This window comes from Madurella fahalii, assembly GCF_045866475.1.
Source record: "Madurella fahalii IFM 68171 DNA, scaffold_1, whole genome shotgun sequence".
Taxonomy (NCBI): domain Eukaryota; kingdom Fungi; phylum Ascomycota; class Sordariomycetes; order Sordariales; genus Madurella; species Madurella fahalii.
The window spans coordinates 2774536-2792349 of NW_027263971.1; the positions used below are offsets into that span (position 1 = coordinate 2774536).

General features: G+C 55.7%; 5 protein-coding genes across 5 annotated transcripts; all 5 read left to right on the forward strand.

Moving 5' to 3' along the window:
• Window positions 1-2556: 2556 nt before the first annotated feature.
• Window positions 2557-4336, forward strand: MFIFM68171_00865 (General substrate transporter; the record flags this gene model as incomplete). The annotated part of the gene is made up of 3 exons (XM_071056287.1): window positions 2557-2657; window positions 2709-3025; window positions 3078-4336. 3 exons carry the CDS (start codon window positions 2557-2559, stop codon window positions 4334-4336), a joined length of 1677 nt encoding a protein of 558 aa, XP_070912388.1.
• An 853-nt stretch (window positions 4337-5189) lies between these two features.
• MFIFM68171_00866 (Stanniocalcin-2) lies at window positions 5190-6937 on the forward strand (the record flags this gene model as incomplete). The annotated part of the gene is made up of 2 exons (XM_071056288.1): window positions 5190-5250; window positions 5382-6937. 2 exons carry the CDS (start codon window positions 5190-5192, stop codon window positions 6935-6937), a joined length of 1617 nt encoding a protein of 538 aa, XP_070912389.1.
• Window positions 6938-14033: 7096 nt separating this feature from the next.
• Window positions 14034-14627, forward strand: MFIFM68171_00867 (uncharacterized protein; the record flags this gene model as incomplete). The annotated part of the gene is made up of 2 exons (XM_071056289.1): window positions 14034-14335; window positions 14384-14627. The coding sequence occupies 2 exons, from the start codon at window positions 14034-14036 to the stop codon at window positions 14625-14627; spliced, it is 546 nt and encodes a 181-aa protein (XP_070912390.1).
• A 513-nt stretch (window positions 14628-15140) lies between these two features.
• Window positions 15141-15938, forward strand: MFIFM68171_00868 (P-loop containing nucleoside triphosphate hydrolase protein (Fragment); the record flags this gene model as incomplete). Its single annotated transcript, XM_071056290.1, has 2 exons — window positions 15141-15191; window positions 15405-15938. The coding sequence occupies 2 exons, from the start codon at window positions 15141-15143 to the stop codon at window positions 15936-15938; spliced, it is 585 nt and encodes a 194-aa protein (XP_070912391.1).
• A 66-nt stretch (window positions 15939-16004) lies between these two features.
• Window positions 16005-17648, forward strand: MFIFM68171_00869 (uncharacterized protein; the record flags this gene model as incomplete). The annotated part of the gene is made up of 4 exons (XM_071056291.1): window positions 16005-16837; window positions 16934-16999; window positions 17060-17276; window positions 17472-17648. 4 exons carry the CDS (start codon window positions 16005-16007, stop codon window positions 17646-17648), a joined length of 1293 nt encoding a protein of 430 aa, XP_070912392.1.
• Window positions 17649-17814: the final 166 nt, after the last annotated feature.

Here is a 17814-nt window from a genome sequence, read left to right on the forward strand (position 1 = left end):
TGTGCTTGCATGCAAGAGCAGGAGCGGCGGAGGGTTGGTTTGGAAGCTGCTCGTCTGAAGAAATAAACCAAATGAGACGTCGGCTCGGGGACGTAAAACGGAGAGACATCCCATTTGCATCGACCGACTCACCCTCTGGACCAATTGTTGTGGGCAAAGCGCCCGCCTATTTCCTCGGGGGTTAAGATTATCCAACAAGTAACTGTGCTGATTGTTTCAGCACACCCGCTGATCTCTGGAATATGAGTTTCGGTCAGGGCTCGGAAGCCCGCGTTGCAGCTGGCGGCGGCGCCAGCACCACACTAGTGGTGTAGCTGGACTCCGGCTCGGCGGAAATGACCATCGCCAAGGTGCTTCGGCGCGAGTTTGCCGTGAACGGCTTTCTCAGGCGGAAGACGGGACCCCACCCGGGCTCAGGGGCGCGCAGCCGGATAGGGGCGCCGAGCGGACTTGGCTTGTCGATCCATTGCGCAGGACGCTAAACTTGGGAGGGCGGCGATGCGGCAGGTCGCGGTAAATATCGCGCTAAAGAGCCGGCGAGTGAGGCACCTAGCCTTGGCAGCCTCGGGCGCCGTGGTAGACCCGTTCCGGCCGGTAGGCATCCAGTCCAGGTCCCGCCCTTCGGGCGGACGCTAAGTTGCGTGCACCTTTGCCGGCACGGAGACGGGAGGCCGCCGACGCCCGTGATGGCCATGCTCATTGTTGGCATCGGTTTTCATGGCCAACCGGGAAATACGATGCTTCTAACCATGGGACGCGGCAGTTTTGGTCCAAGTAACTCTTGTGCTGCGCGTCCTCTCCTACGACATGTGTGGCTATTGGCCAACGGGCTAACGGGCGACGTATGTCACGGATGCCAAGGCCTGCTCGTAGCGATCGACACCAGGCACATGCAGCGTTGCTGAGAACCATCAGCCCACTGCCGGGCGTTTCAACGGCAAATGTCGACATTGCCGCTGCGCCAATTGGCCAACGGAAGCGGGCTGCTACCCTCCAAGTGGGCGAGCCCGTCTGATGAACAGATTCCATCTCGGCCATACTGGGTAAAATTTTGCAACTTGGCTGCTCTGCGTCGTGGCGTGGAGTCTGTGGGGGAGATGGCGGACACAGGCTCCTTGGAACAAGTGGTATGATGTGACTTGGGGTTTTCAGGGTCTTCCCCAGACAAGAGAAAGGGCGAAACGGAACGGGGCAAGGTGGATGAAAAAGGCAGGCAGCCCCGTTCCTGACTTTTGCGGTCCTTCAGTTGCCAGTTTGGGGCCCCGACGGGGTGGGGCGGTTGAGGCAGGTGGCACTGGCCCTGTGCATAAGGTACTGTACAGTAAGGTAGGCAGTTCGGTCTACTGGGCTTCGAGCACACTGCCCTCGGAGAAGACTCGAAACCGCCTCCAAAAAACCCAACGTACATAGCAATGCTGCTCAGTTCTCGAGAGAGTTAACCTTTGTACTGTGTATGGCTACCGCTGGCTTTAACCTCTGTGAGAAAGGAATGGGACCGTCGCTACCGCCCTAACCGTCGCAGGAAGGAAAGAGAAAGATCAGGGCCCCGGCAAGGGAACAATACCCTGGACCAATGTGGGTTTGCGTGACGACATTGGTCCACTGCGTGGGATTCAAAGCAAAAACGACGCAAAGGGCTCAATTCTCCGCTCGCCTCCATGCCAAGAAACATGTCGCATCCTGTTCCGACAGTATCGTCGGGGACTTGCTGCATTCAGACGAACTTGCAGTAGTCCGGTATCACCGCTGGGTTGCAGCAGCATCCTGTACCGCCTGGCAGATCTGTCTGCGCTCTCTGCGGGATTTGCATGTGGACGTGGCTCCGCGCAAGCCCCTTGTGCGGTGGCAACGGATCTCAACACCATCAGGCTAGCGAGGCTCAGATAACTAAGACGGCCGGGCACTCTGTGCGCTCGGCGCTAAGGTACTAAGCATCCTCAAGCTTTTCGGGCCTCCTCCAGTGCCGACATGCCAAGGGCCGGTGTCTGGAAGGCACCCACCGATGACCTCACACTCCCCACGATGCAGTGGAGTGCCCGGGCCGCAGGAGGGTCTGACGATACAGGACGTCTGAGGGCGGTCAGCCTATGACAGTCGTGTAACAGAGCATTCGGCAGGGATCTCGCGCTTGTTATTCCCGATTATCCCAATGTTGAGTCCGGATTTGTCACAGGTCTTACAACACCTCATCTGAGCAAAGATCGTCTTGACGTTGGGGTATTTGCCTTCCAGGAACATGAATCTCGCGCCGAGCCTACTGGACCTCGGGCCACGCGCTGCCCGCCAAGGGGGCCGCATCTCGTCTGTCGACCAAGTATTCCCCGGCGTCTGCCCCACGGTGGCTGCCGCCGGTTCAGCGAGCCTTCTCCATCCGTTCCACATGCTAGGTGCTAAGCTGTCTGGCGCCCTGTTGGCACTTGTGAGAACGCCTTTTTAGCGCCTCTTGCTTCTTGGCTTCTATCCTCCGGCTCGCTATATAGGAACCGGCTCGCCCGCCCGTCCAAGCTCACCCGAACGCCGCTTTGTGAACCTGGCTCAACCGCTGCAGTCGTCAAAATGGCCCCTCCCAAGTTTATGGGCCTCTCGGGCCGGCCCCTCTCGCTGGCCATCTCGACTGTTGCGACGACGGGGTTCCTCCTCTTTGGATATGATCAAGGGTAACGTTCCTCTCCGGCCTGCCGTGTGACACGGGCTGACCATGGCCGTAGCGTCATGAGCGGAATCATCACCGCCCCGGCCTTCAACAACATGTTCGAAGAGACCAAAGATAACTCGACAATGCAAGGGCTGGTGACGGCCATTTACGAGATTGGGTGCTTGGCGGGTGCCATGCTCATCCTCGGCGTCGGCGACATCCTCGGCAGACGAAGGGCAATCATCTTGGGAGCCGCCGTCATGCTGCTAGGCGTCATCATCCAGGTCACTGCCATGCCGGGGGCGTCGCCCCTGGCCCAGCTAATCGTGGGAAGAGTCGTCATGGGCGTTGGAAATGGCGTTAACACGTCGACTATTCCTACTTATCAAGGTGAGTTGAGCCTCTATCGTGCCGCCCCGATCGATGCTAACATTGAAGCCAGCCGAATGCAGCAAGACGTCGAACCGGGGTCTCTTGATATGCATCGAGGGCGCCACGATCGCCTTTGGGACGCTGATCGCGTATTGGATCGACTACGGAGCATCGTACGGACCCGACGACCTCGTCTGGCGGTTCCCCATTGCCTTCCAGGTCATCTTCGCCGTCTTCATCATTTTCCCCATGATGTTCCTCCCGGAGTCCCCGAGATGGCTCTTGAGCCACCAGCGCATCGAGGACGCCGACAAGGTTATCTCGGCCATCCGTGGTTACGAGATGGGAAGCCATGATACACAGCTTGAGCGCAACCTCATCATGGATTCGCTACGTGCTGCTGGCGGATTCGGCCAGAAGAGCACCCCGGTCAAAGCCCTGTTCACGGGTGGCAAGACGCAGCACTTCCGGCGCATGCTGCTTGGCTCGGGTTCCCAATTCATGCAGCAGATCGGTGGTTGCAACGCCGTTATCTACTTTTTCCCCGTCCTATTCGAACAGTCGATCGGCGAAGACCACAACATTAGTCTACTTCTAGGCGGCGTCAACATGATTGTCTATTCCATTTTCGCAACGACGTCGTGGTTCGTTATCGAGCGGGTTGGCCGGCGGCGCCTCTTCCTGATCGGCTCCATCGGGCAGTGTCTCAGCATGGTCCTCACATTCGCCTGCCTGATTCCAGGCGACCCCATGGCAGCCCGCGGCGCGGCCGTCGGACTCTTCACCTACATCGCCTTCTTCGGCGCCACCTGGCTGCCGCTGCCGTGGCTCTACCCCGCCGAGGTCAACCCGGTCAAGACGAGAGGCAAAGCCAACGCGACCAGCACCTGCGTAAACTGGCTCTTCAACTTTGTCATCGTCATGGTCACGCCCATCATGGTCAGCAACATTGGCTGGGGCACCTATCTGTTCTTTGCCGTCATCAACGCCTGCTTCATTCCCGTCATCTACTTCTTCTACCCCGAGACTGCCCGGCGCTCGCTCGAGGAGATCGACATCATCTTCGCCAAGGGCCATGTCGAGAACATGTCCTATGTCAAGGCCGCCAAGGAGCTGTCTCACCTTGAGCCCGTCGAGATTGAGGAGTATGCCAGGCGGTACGAGCTTGTCGACACGGCATCCCGGGTGGGCGGTGGCCGCGACGCCCGTGACGAGGAGGAGAAAGCCACTGCGTCTAACAGCAGCAACGATGCGATTGTCAACGAGCGTGGTGTTGAGTCTGGGTTGGGTGACGGGTTGAGGACGTCCGAGAAGGCGGATCGGAACTGAAACTGGTGGGAACAAGTGAAAAGGATTCGGAAGTTTGACAACCCAGGAGGTTGAGTGCACAGATATGATAAAAGCCCTTGAAATCGTATAGAGGGCGGAATTTCCCTTAACTTTTCTTCTTTCTCTTTTCCTTTTCTTTTTCGTTTCTTTTTTTTTTTTTTTTTTTTTTTTTTTACGTCCGAGGTTGTTTGGCACGGTGGAATTAGACGGGTATGGACGGCCTTTCGTGCGTTGCTTGTCGGCGCGGCATGAAGATAGAGCAGAATACCCCATGACATGATGCGCCAAAATATAGATTATGATTATAGATGGTACGAGGAATGGCATGTATCCATTATTCCTGTTACTGAACAAGAGCTCCTTGCGCCTACAATGAAGTAGAATCCATAGCAATTCTAGAAATTTGCATGTAGTCGAATCGAGACGCGTTGATGCTGCAGAGCCTCACACTTTGCTGAATGCGGGTGGTAATTTAAGACACAACCACGGTTGACAATGAAACCAATGGCAGCCGCGTGGAGCTGACGTAAGGGAAACAGTGTGATGGCCTGCTGTCGGCGGCTCAGAATCAATAGTACCGTTATAGCGCTGCCAGCTGAGCTTGCGGTGCCGCAGCGCGGCTTGGCTCACACCATTACTTGTTCGGGACAGGGAAATTACGGGTACACGCTATGGCTCTCAGCCTCGACTCCAAAAGAGGGCGGGCATGAGGACGATGGAAAAGGGGGCAGCCGCCCAAGATATTAGGGATGGCCCGGATGACCAAACCCATATGCATCTCGCGACACGCTGACCTGTCCTGCCGCAACTCACTCTCGCCGCTCATTCCCATCATAGTGCTACTAATTACATCATGCGTTGCTCATTGCCCTTGGGCTTCTCTCCCTGGCAGAAGCACGCTGCCGCGTCAAGACGTCTATTCTGACCACTGCGACAAGCTCGCTCTCAAGTACAACGGTCGATTCCTCGACATCTGTCACCAGCCCTACTAGCACCGTCTCTACGCCATCAAGCACCCCGAGTTGTGCGCCCAGCTTCGAATTAGTTGAGGTATCCGAGTCGGCATTCAATCCGGCCTTACAGCCTTTCTCTGTGAAGCTGGTTTGCTCCAAGGCGCCTCTGGACGCCGAGAACTACACCGCATTTGCAAACTGGAACGTTATCCCGGGCATCACCTCGACGGGAACGGAGATTCAGATCCCCCAGCTACAGGCAGGCTCCGTTTTGCTCAGCGTGTACGCGTTCACTGCCGATGGAGTGCCGGTCTCTGCCTCGTTCGATCTCTTGTTCGGCGCCATCAACATGCCGGTCCTCGTCCTGGATCCTGCCGGTCAGCCTGCGCCGGGCGTTTTGGTCCAGGCCGATTCCACCATGTTCCCCGGCATTTCCCAGAGCGGGCTCACCGGCCCGGACGGCAGAATCGAGATCAGGAACCTTCCCGACACCACGATCGCACTGCTGGCGCGAACCGACGCAGACGAGATCGCCATCAGTGGCGTTGCCGCCACCAACGCGCAGGTCACGCTCAAGCTCACGAGCCCGTCCACACCCAGCGGGACAAACGCCGAGGGGTGGTCGGTGAACCCGGCCAAGAGGTCGTCCGACATGCTCGGCAGCAAGCGCCAGGCCGGTTTGCCGTTCCTCGTCGTGTCGACCAATAACGCGTACGACGTGCAGACGGCGCAGCGGACGATCGCGGTCGAGCCCGGCACGACCAAGGCCTTTGTCCGATACAAGTTCGTCACCAACGAGTACCCGACGTATTTCGGCACGCAGTACAACGACTACTACAGCGTGACGCTGCGCTCCGACACGGGCGCCTTCGCCACCGTCTCCAACAGCATGAACAACCTGGGCCACGGCGCCTTTGACGCGCTGGGCTCGACGGCCTGGATGACGCTCGAGCTCAGCCTGCCGGCGGGCACCACGTCGGTGACGTGCGTGGTCGGCGTCTCCAACGTGGGCGACGCGGCGGTGCAGTCCGAGGTGGTGGTGGAGGAGCTCGGGGTCAACGGGTGCGCGCGGTGCGGCGAGGACTGCGGCGAGTGCCCGGAGAGCGCGCACTGCCAGGACGAGTGCCGGAACCCGAGCCACAGCTGCAGCTTCTACCGGCAGTGCGCCGAGCCGGTGGCGGGGTGCGGGCCATCGGGCTACCCGCTCTACTACGGCGAGCGCAACTGCAACAAGTTCGTCCGCAACTCGCCCTCCTTCTCGGCCGGGGGCCGCCTCTGGATCCAGAGCACCATGAACTGTCTGCAGCGCGCCCTCGTGCCCCTGCTCCAGGGCTGCCCCACCTGCCCGACCCTCCACCAGGTCGCCTTCGACTCGCACCCGGACTGCTACGTCGGCAGCGGCATCTGCTCCCTCGGCTGCTGGGACGTCGCCATGGTGCTCAGCACCATCGGCACGGACCTCTTCACGTCGCTGGGCCAGGGCGCGCAGACGGGCCTGCAGTGTTTGGCCGACCCGGAGGACACGTTCGGCGTGGGCTGTGCCGGCGACGTGGTCGACCTCCTCGCCGCCGCCACGCCGCAGTCGCGCGCCATGGCTTTGGCCATCGCGGTCCTACGCGGCGTTCTCAAGGATATCTTATCTGACTGAGAGGTAGGCGACAGAATGCGACAGGCAATGATGGTCCACGAAAGACACAGGCGCATGTGATAGCGCTACGGGTTATTTGAGCGCACAGTTAAAGGGGCTTCACCAAAAATTTTCCTTAATTATACTCAAGAAAAAAAAAAAAAATTAACGTAGGCAATTAATGAATAATACGCGAGCCTTTGCGGGTGTTATATATCCGATGATCCTGCTTCGGTCTGTCAGTGATGCACCACTTTACTCTGACATGTATAGTACCTAGCCACGTGGAATGAGCAGCTGACGCGTGGGAGCTGGACGTAGTACCTGGTCTTGTCTTCGTCCCGCCGCCCATGTCCTCAACCTCAAAATCCGAACCCGCCGCTGTGCCTTGCAAGCACCAGGACAGCCCCACTTTTTTGAACTCCCCCCCCCCCCCCTCTGTCAGGCCAGACCGCCAGTCTGGCAGGATAGTTGAATCTGTAGATACTGAGCAAAACCGCCTAAAAACGCGTTTTCTGAGGTTTTCGTCAATTTGAAGCGATTCTGGGGCCACCTGAAGCGCTTACTTACCGTCTCACGTGCCTGCGCGCCACTTGCGCGCTGCCCAGGCGCGCCACAAGTTGATGGCTGACCTCACCGCTCCCAAGTCGATATTGAAGCTTCCTGGTACTGCCCGGCAAGCCACTTACCCACAACGTCGGTCTCTTCGTCGTATTGTACGCTTTGCAGCGATGCCATCGCGAGGTTCGAAGCGTAATCGGGCGCCCACGCAAAGCAGCGTTGACGAGCCACCTCAGCGCTTGCCCCGCATACGCCTAACCAGATCAACCAGCAGTCTGGTTACGAATCAGGGACGAGATACAGTCCCTGAGACTCCATCGCAACGTCCCATCACCAGATTCGCTTGCGAGGCGCCAGTGGCCAGTCGGCAACGTTGGATATAACCCCACAATCGAATCGCGTAGTAGATTTGGGGGCGGCAACGCAGGAATCCACTGACGTGCCTGTCAGCCGCCCACGTAACCGCTTGCGGGCTCGCCCAACGGCTCGCCCAACCGCCTCGACTGATGGCGATAGTACTGCGTCTGCTGTATCGAAGTCAGCATCGAATTCAGCATCCAATCGAAGTAGAACCTCTAAACCTCCTGTAGCGAGGGCGCGATTGCGATCGCGATCGCGATCGCGGTCGCGGGCCCGTACGAAGGTAATCGAAGTATCGCCCGAGGTTCCTGATTCCTAGGGCAAAGCGAAGGTCGAGAAACCGCCTCTACGCAATCGTAACCGCGATTGCCCTGATCCGACGACGACAACGACGACGATAACGACGACGACAGCGACAACGACATTACCGCCCATCGTAATACCTTCCTCGCCTATACAGTTCCCATCGTCGCCTGCCTCGCCGACCACACCCACTACGCCTGTGCCATCGCAATCGCGATCGCAATCCAATAAGACTTCTGATAAGCCGTTAACCAGAGTCATCCCCAATAGTATTGATATCAAGGTTACCTATATAGCGAGATAGTTCCAGAACCTATATCTTTGCAGTCTCAAGACCCGGCCGCCTCTCCCACAAAAGCGTACTTCAACGCATAGTATAGTAGTCGAATGCGATGGCGACGACTTCGACGATACGTACCTTGGTTCTGACCTGTTACTGATAATATCTGAGCTTCGTTATGACCTATATTCGAGTTTTATTAGTAATTTTGAACGAAGTGGTATTAAAGGACAGGTTACCCTCATCCAGACCGAAATACAGGGTCTAGCAACAGTCAACACCAAGCAGACTGACGAACTTATCGCGTTGTCAGTACCTGCACCGCAAGAACACCCCGGATCGCTTGGCTAGATCGATACCGCCCAGATCTTACAAGAGTTATTGAGTAAGAAGTCGTCGCTATACGTTATCAATATTACCCTGGAGTTTGAGCTCGCTTAGTGCCCTATTCGACCGCGCCCAGGCGTAACCGCTTCGATTCCTGGCATACCAACGCTATCGGCAAGGATTATCGATTCCCTTCGACGTTCAGTCAGTCAATACTATACCATCGATTCAGCAAGCCATACCTACACCCGCGCCTACGCCCGCACCCGCGATCTCGACGACACCTGCAATCGCGATGACGCCCGCTACAAGCGAGAAGCCGCTAAAGAAGCCGCGAAAGACGACGACGAATACAATGCTACAGGAGTTGGAGGCCCGCCGAGCTCAAGATCCAAAGAAAGCGAATTGGCACGCGTTGACAGGTCGCTGGCGTTGCGCGGAAGGCGTGAAGTGCAAGAATTACCGCAAAGGTCAAGATTTGAACTTCTGCTTCCTGATGCCTAACGACAAGACGCATTACCCTATATCTTTGGCGGAGATAGCGTCCTAGGGCAAGGCCATCACAGAAGGAATGGCGACGATTGATAATCCACCGCCAACGATGGTTAAGAAGTGGGTAACTGCGTCAGTTATAGCGAATACTGTAGTTGCGCCAAATGGCGATCTGGTACCGCACGTTACTGGGCGCCTGCCATCTCGATATATAATGCCTAATATTACCTTCAACAACAACAGCAACAATACTAGTGATATCGGGCATTGGGGCGGCTTCGCACCTTTCGCGCGCCATCAGGATCCAACGCTCTACAACGCAGCGTCCCAGCAGGGTTACCGTTATCCATCAGCGCCTCCATCGTATAGATCTTTCCTACCAAGCCAGACGACGACGCCTACGATCGCTGAACCTACTTTACCTATAGGCCCTCCTTCTATCGCCAGCAGTAACTACAATTACGATCCTGCTCTGCCGATTCGCTCCTCCTCGCCGCCACTGCCACCGCCTCACAGAGACCCTACTGACGTTATTAGCGAATTTATCAAGACCTTCGCGCGGGCCCATTGCCTGGGCGTTGATCAAAGCCAGTCTCTCGACGCGATACAGCGTATCAAACGCACATTACTTGACGACAGGCACAACGTTGATGATATCTGCCGTCTTCCTGAATCCTGGTTTGTTGAGCAAGGTCTGCCTATACGCCTTGTCCTCCCACTACGCCACGCCGCAAAGAGCTTCTTGAAGGCAGAGCTGCAACTGGCGTTGTTAGATGACGATCCTACCATTCAAGATCCCGCGCAGCAGTTGATAGGTTTGTCGCCTGCCCTAGAGGACGATTCGCTAGCTAACTGCAGGTTACATCAGGATCCTCGTCTTCTACTGTACTGCCGCGGCACCCGCCGACACAATTAACGCACTACAGTAATATCCTTAACGTCGATTTCGACGCCGACCGTACAATCCTACGCACTGACGAATACACTGAGGATGGCGATGGTCTAGGTATAGTACTGGATGACGAGGACGAGGATGAGGATGAGGACGAGACTACGTCTAGGCATTCAGTAGAGTACGATGGATAACGCGCAACAGGGAAAACAACTATTGAAGAACTATCTACTGTATTCAACATACAGTCCCAGTTACCAGATACTCAGTAAATTCAGTAGCATACAGTTGATGATAGTCTACAGTCCCTGCTCCCTTATCCTCATCTCTGAAGGTCAATCTCGCTTGCTTGTAGTGGCCGCGCACTGCTTCTACACGGTTACCAACAATATCGACTACTTGATACAGGAAGTCTTTGAAGTCGTGCAGGCTTATATCGTCGCCGCCTGCATAACGATAGTATCGTCGTACGTACGCCTTGATATCGCTGAAAACCGCTTCGATGGGATTGAAATCAGGCGAGTAAGGCGGCAGATACCATAGCAGGATCCCAGCGTCTCTACACAACTGCACAACGCAAGGGTCGGGATGCCACGAGGCGTTATCCATTACTAGGATACTGTTAGGCGCTGGGAATGGACTCATCTTTGGTAAGACTCCCTCCTTCAACCACTGGATAAAACCGTCCTTATTAGTATGGCCCTCATAGACCAACACGTCAAGGATACCGTTGACTGATATCGCAGGTAGTATATAGAATCGGGTTCCTCGTTCGAATACGTTGTTGAGGCTCGGCTAGATTCCTTTGGGCGCCTACGCAGTTCGTCGAACGCCATCGCGTCTATCCGTGCCAGATTCGTCGCAAAAGACAACTATCTCAGCAGTAAATAACGATATCTTCCTTAACCAGTCGACACGTAGCGGTTCGCTACGTTGTAACGCCTTCAATTGCGCCTTCTTCTTAGTCCAGCCCTCCTCTTTTAAGCGCCGACTGATAGTCGACTGGTGTACGTATATCTGGCACTCCTCCATCAAGAACCACTGCATCTCGTCGAGATATATATCGGGTTTCTCGCGTAGGTAATCTAGCAACCTCTATCAACAGTTAGGGCAATCAAGGCAGTATCGATGGACTGAAGGACTAACCTCCATCGCCCACGGGGCGAGCACACAGGCATTTTGCGGCGTCTTTGGACGCGGGAATGGATCGCCAGTCAACTCAAACAGACGCTTATATCGCCATACCTGCCGTGGACTAACGCCTGCTTGTTCCGCGATAGTATCAGGGTGCTCCTTTGCAGCCAGCATTACAGCTATCTGCGCCTTCTGAAGGTTGTTGATATAGTTGACCATAGTATCTGGGGGCGGGAGGGCGACAGGCAAGGAGACAGGCAGGCGGCGTCTGGGCTGGGCAGCTGCGCGCAAGTGGCGGGCAGGCACGTGAGAGGGTAAGTGGGCGCTTCAGGTGGCCCAGAATCGCTTCAAATTGACGAAAACCTCAGAAAACGCGTTTTTGGGCGGTTTTGCTCAGTATCTACAGATTCAACTATCCTGCCAGACTGGCGGTCTGGCCTGACAGAGGGGGGGGGGGGAGCTCAAAAAAAGTGGGGCTGTCCTGGTGCTTGCAAGGCACAGCGGCATGGTAAGATAACTGTGGGTTGGTTTTACAAGCATCGATAATCGATATTAATCTCTGCCATTGCACTGAATAGTACTCTGTCGCTTCTTCCTCCCCAACATGATGCAGCAAGTAGTGCCGTAGTTTCAGATCCGCTCTAGCCAACTTCGCCAACAAGATAACAATCGAATCATCGTTGAGCGTCTTTAACAGAGGCACCATCGGTGCATTATCCGCAGACGGGCGGTCAGTGCCTGTGAGTGTCTCTGCCGGTTCCGTAGGAGCCGGTGCTGTGGCTGCGTTTGTGCTCGACAGAGCTTCTGCCATCTGATTCCATCGGATTGCCCTGTGGCAGATGAGCCGAGTACGCTTATATTCCGATATTTCCCCATCATCCAGGTGGTCGCTCAAGCCACCTGCAGGTTGCTGGGACTGGCCTCGAACTGCGGTTCAGCTGTGGCCCACAAACTCCTTACGGCTTCGTGTTTGGACTGACCCGAATTCCGACATCATCCTCAAATGCGGCATACGTTCTTTCAGCTCCCACCACTTCGCCCTGACGTTCGACGACCACTACCGCCCGATCATAAAGGATCTGGCCTCGTTCAACGGAACCGAAGTCATATACGACACACAAGGCAAAGGACGGCGCAGCGATTTTGTCTGGATCGTCGGCAGGCACAGGATCCCTCAGAAGAAGACGGCAATCGTCATTACTATTCACGAGAGCCTCAAGTTCCAGATCGTCGTATCTCACCACGACATCACTCCGCCGTAATACATCGACAACGTCAACCGGTTCCGCCAGGGGACGGCGAACGCGGAAAATCTGTTCGGTCAGCTCGACCTTCGGAGACGTCCGCAAACCGAGCGTATAGTAGAGCACACACACCTGGCACTGGTCCGATTTTCCTGAGAAAGTACCTCGGCAAAGGAGGGTTTAGAGTTGTAACGCATATCTGGGATGTCAGCACCGGAGACGAATATACCGTTAAGAAGCCTTCTAAGCAGGCCATCCGGGATAGATCGGTCAACGTCGTGGCATAGAGAAAGGGGGCTCGTATCATGAGACGGGTCTCTCATATAAGTACCTTACCCCTTTGGAACTACTCCTCTAATATCTTGTTAGGAGCATATCGTGAGACTCATTGATTCGGATTTTACTCGGTCACCCTAGTTACATTTTGAGTACGTCCCCGGCGGGACTCTCGGGAACTACGCAGATCTCCCCGCGGACGGGTATATACAAGTCCTATATCAGTGTCTATCAGCACTTATACACCTCCACGGACAGGAGCCGCTAATCGTATATCGAGACATCAAGCCGAGCAATATCCTTGTCCAACCTCGATATACTGACGGCATCTATATTAAACTTGGAGACTTCGGGATCTCAAGAGAAGGCGCCGATCCGACAACACTCTGTAGCTCCTAGAGATATATTGCTCCCGAGGTCTACAACGAACGGGACAGAAGAATAGTTCATTCCGAGAGAAGGAGTTACACTCCGGCTATCAACATCTAGTCCCTTGGCATAGCTGTCCTCGAATACACCTACTACAACCTTCCATCCGGCAACGCCAGTGGGGTCCGTTGGTATAAAGCGATTGCTAATAAGCTCAGGGGAGACCTCAGACGCAATCCTGATGATCTGAAACAGTTCCTATAGGACAATATAGTAATCCTGGAGCCGAAACAGCGAGGCTCAGCCCAGGATTACTACGATAAAGTACTGCCTCTTGCCAATTCAGCTCGGCCCGCTAGCCATAACGAACAGCACTGTGGTCAGCTACTTGGATCGGTTGCTCTCCCGTTCCCTCCGTTTCGCGAAGCGTTCGACACCGTGCGAGATCGACGGTCCGAGGCCGTCCGTGGCGCGGCAATGGAATGGCGATCGTTTCGTTCCCGGCGCCCCGCGCGCTGCTAGGTCTGTCGCGCTGATGGGATAGGACGCGTCCAAAGCATTCGTCAGGCTACCGCTCTTCGCGCCGCTGGTCGACTCGTTTTGCGATGGGAAACACGCCGCGACCGCCAGGTTGCAGCCCGACCTGCGGCGTCGAAACGATTGGCTGTGGCCATGCTGGGCGGCGCCAGCGAGGCTCCAGGCCGAAAGGATTGGCTTGCGGCATTCAGCTGGCCTCTACCCCGCCCTCGCATTCTCGCGCGGTTTGTCCTTCTACTTCGGAGACGACGATCAGCAGCTACCTCGTCAGGTACCAGCGTGATGATCTACGCACTAGCTAGGGCTCGCCCTCCTAGTTGATTCGATAGCGCGCTCGGGACGATGGAAGTTTTCCGACGGTGGAAAGAGAAGCGCAGGGTTACGTCCCGTCCGCCGCAAGACACGAGCCGCGACCGGACTCCTGGTCCGCAATCACGCGCCGACACAGACTCCGGTCCGTCCGAGAGGCCCTCCAACGCGCCCGTCACTGAGGCTCAGGTGACCGTATCGGAGGATGCGCCTCCGACAGCTGACACCGCCCGTACGGGTCCACCCTCTCGCGTTCCAACCGGTCCTGCAACCGTCCCGCGACCGCGTCGGCGCGAAGACTTCGAGATCGCGGTGTTCTGTACACTGCCGCTCGAGTACGATGCTGTCTCCCTCGTGCTCGATGAATTGTAGGATGGACATAGAAGCAACGACCTCTACAAGACTGGTCGCATCGGCAAGCACAATGTCGTCGTGGCTCTGCTCTCGGGCATGGGCAAAACCAGCGCCGCAAGCACAGCAGCCCGCATCCGTTCGAGCTATCCCCGCATACGACTGGCCCTTCTTGTCGGAATCTGTGGCGCTGTACCTCAAACCGGCGGTATGGAGATCCTGCTGGGTGATGTGGTCATCAGCAAGGCGATCGTGCAATACGACTTCGGCAGATAATATCCCGACAGGTTTGAGCGTAAGGATGGCCCCGAAGATAATATGGCGAGGCCGGATAAAGAGTTGCGTACTCTACTGAGCACGTTCGAGACTGCCGATGACCGACAGCGGCTGTAGAAAAGCACTGCTGACTTCCTCGGACAGCTCTAGGCCAGGGCCGCTCGGAAGAATTGCAGAGCGAAATATGATTACCCTGGGGCCGCCGAAGACAAGCTTTTCGAACCGGCTTATCGCCATAAGCACCATGCATTACTAACGTGCATCTGCAGTATATGCGAGACGGGGTCCGACCCGGTGTGTGATGACGCTGGCAAATCCTCGTGCGATACTTTACGATGCGACGAGCAATATCTTGTACCGAGGAAGCGGCTCAAAATGAAATAAGGAACCGAGGGCGAGAAGGCGCAAGAGCCAGCTGTTCATATCGGGCCGGTTGGGTCAGGCGATACAGTAATCAAGTCCGGGGAGTATCGTAACCGGATTGCCAGAGCTAAGGGCATTATCGCTTTCGAGATGGAGGGTGCCGGCGTCGCGGAAGAGATCCCCTGCGTCGTAATCAAAGGGGTGTGTGACTATGCAGACTGTCATAAAAACAAGAAATGGCAGAATTTTGTAGTAGCTACCGCAGCTTCCGTGCTGAAGGCAGTTCTGGAACGGTATATACCAGCAGCCGAGAGCCGAGAGCGTCTTATCGAGGTAGCATCGCGGCAGCCTTACTTCTTGGTCCCGTTTGGATGCAATAAGGACCTTGTAGGACGCGAATCGACTCTAGCGTAGCTTCTTAAGAGAATTCCTCCTAGTGCCGACAAGGACGACTGCCAGCGGACTGCTATCGAGGGCCTCGGGGGCGTTGGAAAGACTCAGATCGCGCTTGAGGCTGCCTTTCGGGTTCGGGACGAGCACCCCGACTGCCATATCTTCTGGGTCCCCGCTGTCGATGCCGCTACGTTCGAGAACGCCTACCGTGAGATTGGCCGGCAGCTCCAGATCGCGAGGATTGACGACGATAAGGCGGATGTTAAGCTACTCGTCAAGACAGCTCTGAGCCAGAGTGCTGAGAACTGGCTGTTGATTGTCGATAACGCCGACGACGTCGAGCTACTCTTCGGTGCTGCCGGGGCTACGCCGTTGTGCGACTGTCTCCCTTTTAGTTATAGGGGCTCCATCCTGTTCACAACTCGTAACCACGAGGCCATTGTCAAGCTCGACATCCCGCAGAGGGGTATCGTGAACCTGGCAGAGATGAGCAGGCCCGAAGCGGTCGATCTGTTGCAGAGAAATGTAGCAGCATACCAGCTAAGCGACACATAAAGCACAACGAGCCTGCTTAACTTCCTGGCCGACCTACCACTTGCTATTAAGCAGGCATCTGCCTATATGGCAAAGACGGGAATAACAACGGCGCAGTACCTCAACTATTGCCAATCGGGTAACGAGCGCTTGATCGAGCTGCTGAGCAAGGACTTTGAGGATCGAACCTGCTATAAAAGTACCCGAAATCCAGTTGCTGCGACATGGCTGATTTCTTTTCGCCATATCTCCCGTGATAACCAGCTCGCCGCCCAGTACCTGAGATTCATGTCCTTTCTTGCCGAGAAGGAGATTCCGAAAAGTCTCCTCCCGCTGGGGAACAGGGACCTAGAAGCAGACGAAGCAATCGGCACGTTGAAAGCGTATGCATTTATTACCGAGCGACCCGGCCAAGAGTCGTACGACATGCACAGACTTGTCCGACTGGCAATGCGAAATTGGTTGGCGGAGGAAGGAGAACTTAAGGCATGTGCTACGACTCTAATACAGCACCTCGATAAAGTGTTTCCCTTCCCAAAGCACGAGAACAGGGCCGTCTGGGTGAGGCATCTGCCGTATACCCTGACTGGATTGGGTTTCCGAGACCATTCAACCGACGACGCAGCCAAGTCAAGTCTTCTCTTTAAGGCTGCGAAGAGTACTTCTATGCTTGGGAAGTATCAAGATGCAGAGGCACTCTACCGGCAGACGCTTAAGCTACAGATACGAGTGCTCGGCGCTGAGTATCCCGATACGCTTACTAGTATAAACAACCTCGCGAATACGCTTGACAGGCAGGGGAAGTACGAGGAGGCCGAGGCGCTCTACCGGCAGACGCTTAAGCTACAGACGCGAGTACTCGGCGCTGAGTATCCTGATACGCTTACTAGTATAAACAACCTCGCGAATACGCTTGACAGGTAGGGGAAGTACGAGGAGGCCGAGGCGCTCTACCGGCAGACGCTTAAGCTACAGACGCGAGTGCTCGGCACTAAGCATCCTGATACGCTTACTAGTATAAACAACCTCGCGAATACGCTTTATAGCCAGGGGAAGTACGAGGAGGCCGAGGCGCTCTACCGGTAGACGCTTAAGCTATAGACGCGAGTACTCGGCGCTGAGCATCCTGATACGCTTATTAGTATAAACAACCTCGCGAATACGCTTGATAGGCAGGGGAAGTACAAGGAGGCCGAGGCGCTCTACCGGCAGACGCTTAAGCTACAGACGCGAGTGCTCGGTGCTGAATATCCCGATACGCTCGCTAGTATGCTTAGCGTCGCGAATATACTTTATAGGCAGGGGAAGTACGAGGAGGCCGAGGCGCTCTACCGGCAGACGCTTAAGCTACAGACGCGAGTGCTCGGCGCTGAGTATCCCGATACGCTTACTAGTATAAACAACCTCGCGAATACGCTTTATAGGTAGGGGAAGTACAAGGAGGCCAAGGCGCTCTACCGGCAGACGCTTAAGCTACGGACGCGAGTGCTCGGCACTGAGCATCCCGATACGCTCGCTAGTATACTTGGCGTTGCGAATACACTTGACAGGTAGGGGAAGTACGAGGAGGCCGAGGCGCTCTACCGGCAGATACTTAAGCTACGGACGCGAGTGCTCGGTACTGAGCATCCCGATACGCTTACTAGTATAAACAACCTCGCGAACATGCTTTATAGGCAGGGGAAGTACGAAGAGGCCGAGGCGCTCTACCGGCAGACGCTTAAGCTATAGACGCGAATACTCGGCACTGAGCATCCCGATACGCTTACTAGTATAAACAACCTCGCGAATATACTTGACAGGCAGGGGAAGTACGAAGAGGCCGAGGCGCTCTACTGGCAGACGCTTAAGCTATGGACGCGAGTGCTCGGCGCTAAGCATCCTAATACGCTTACTA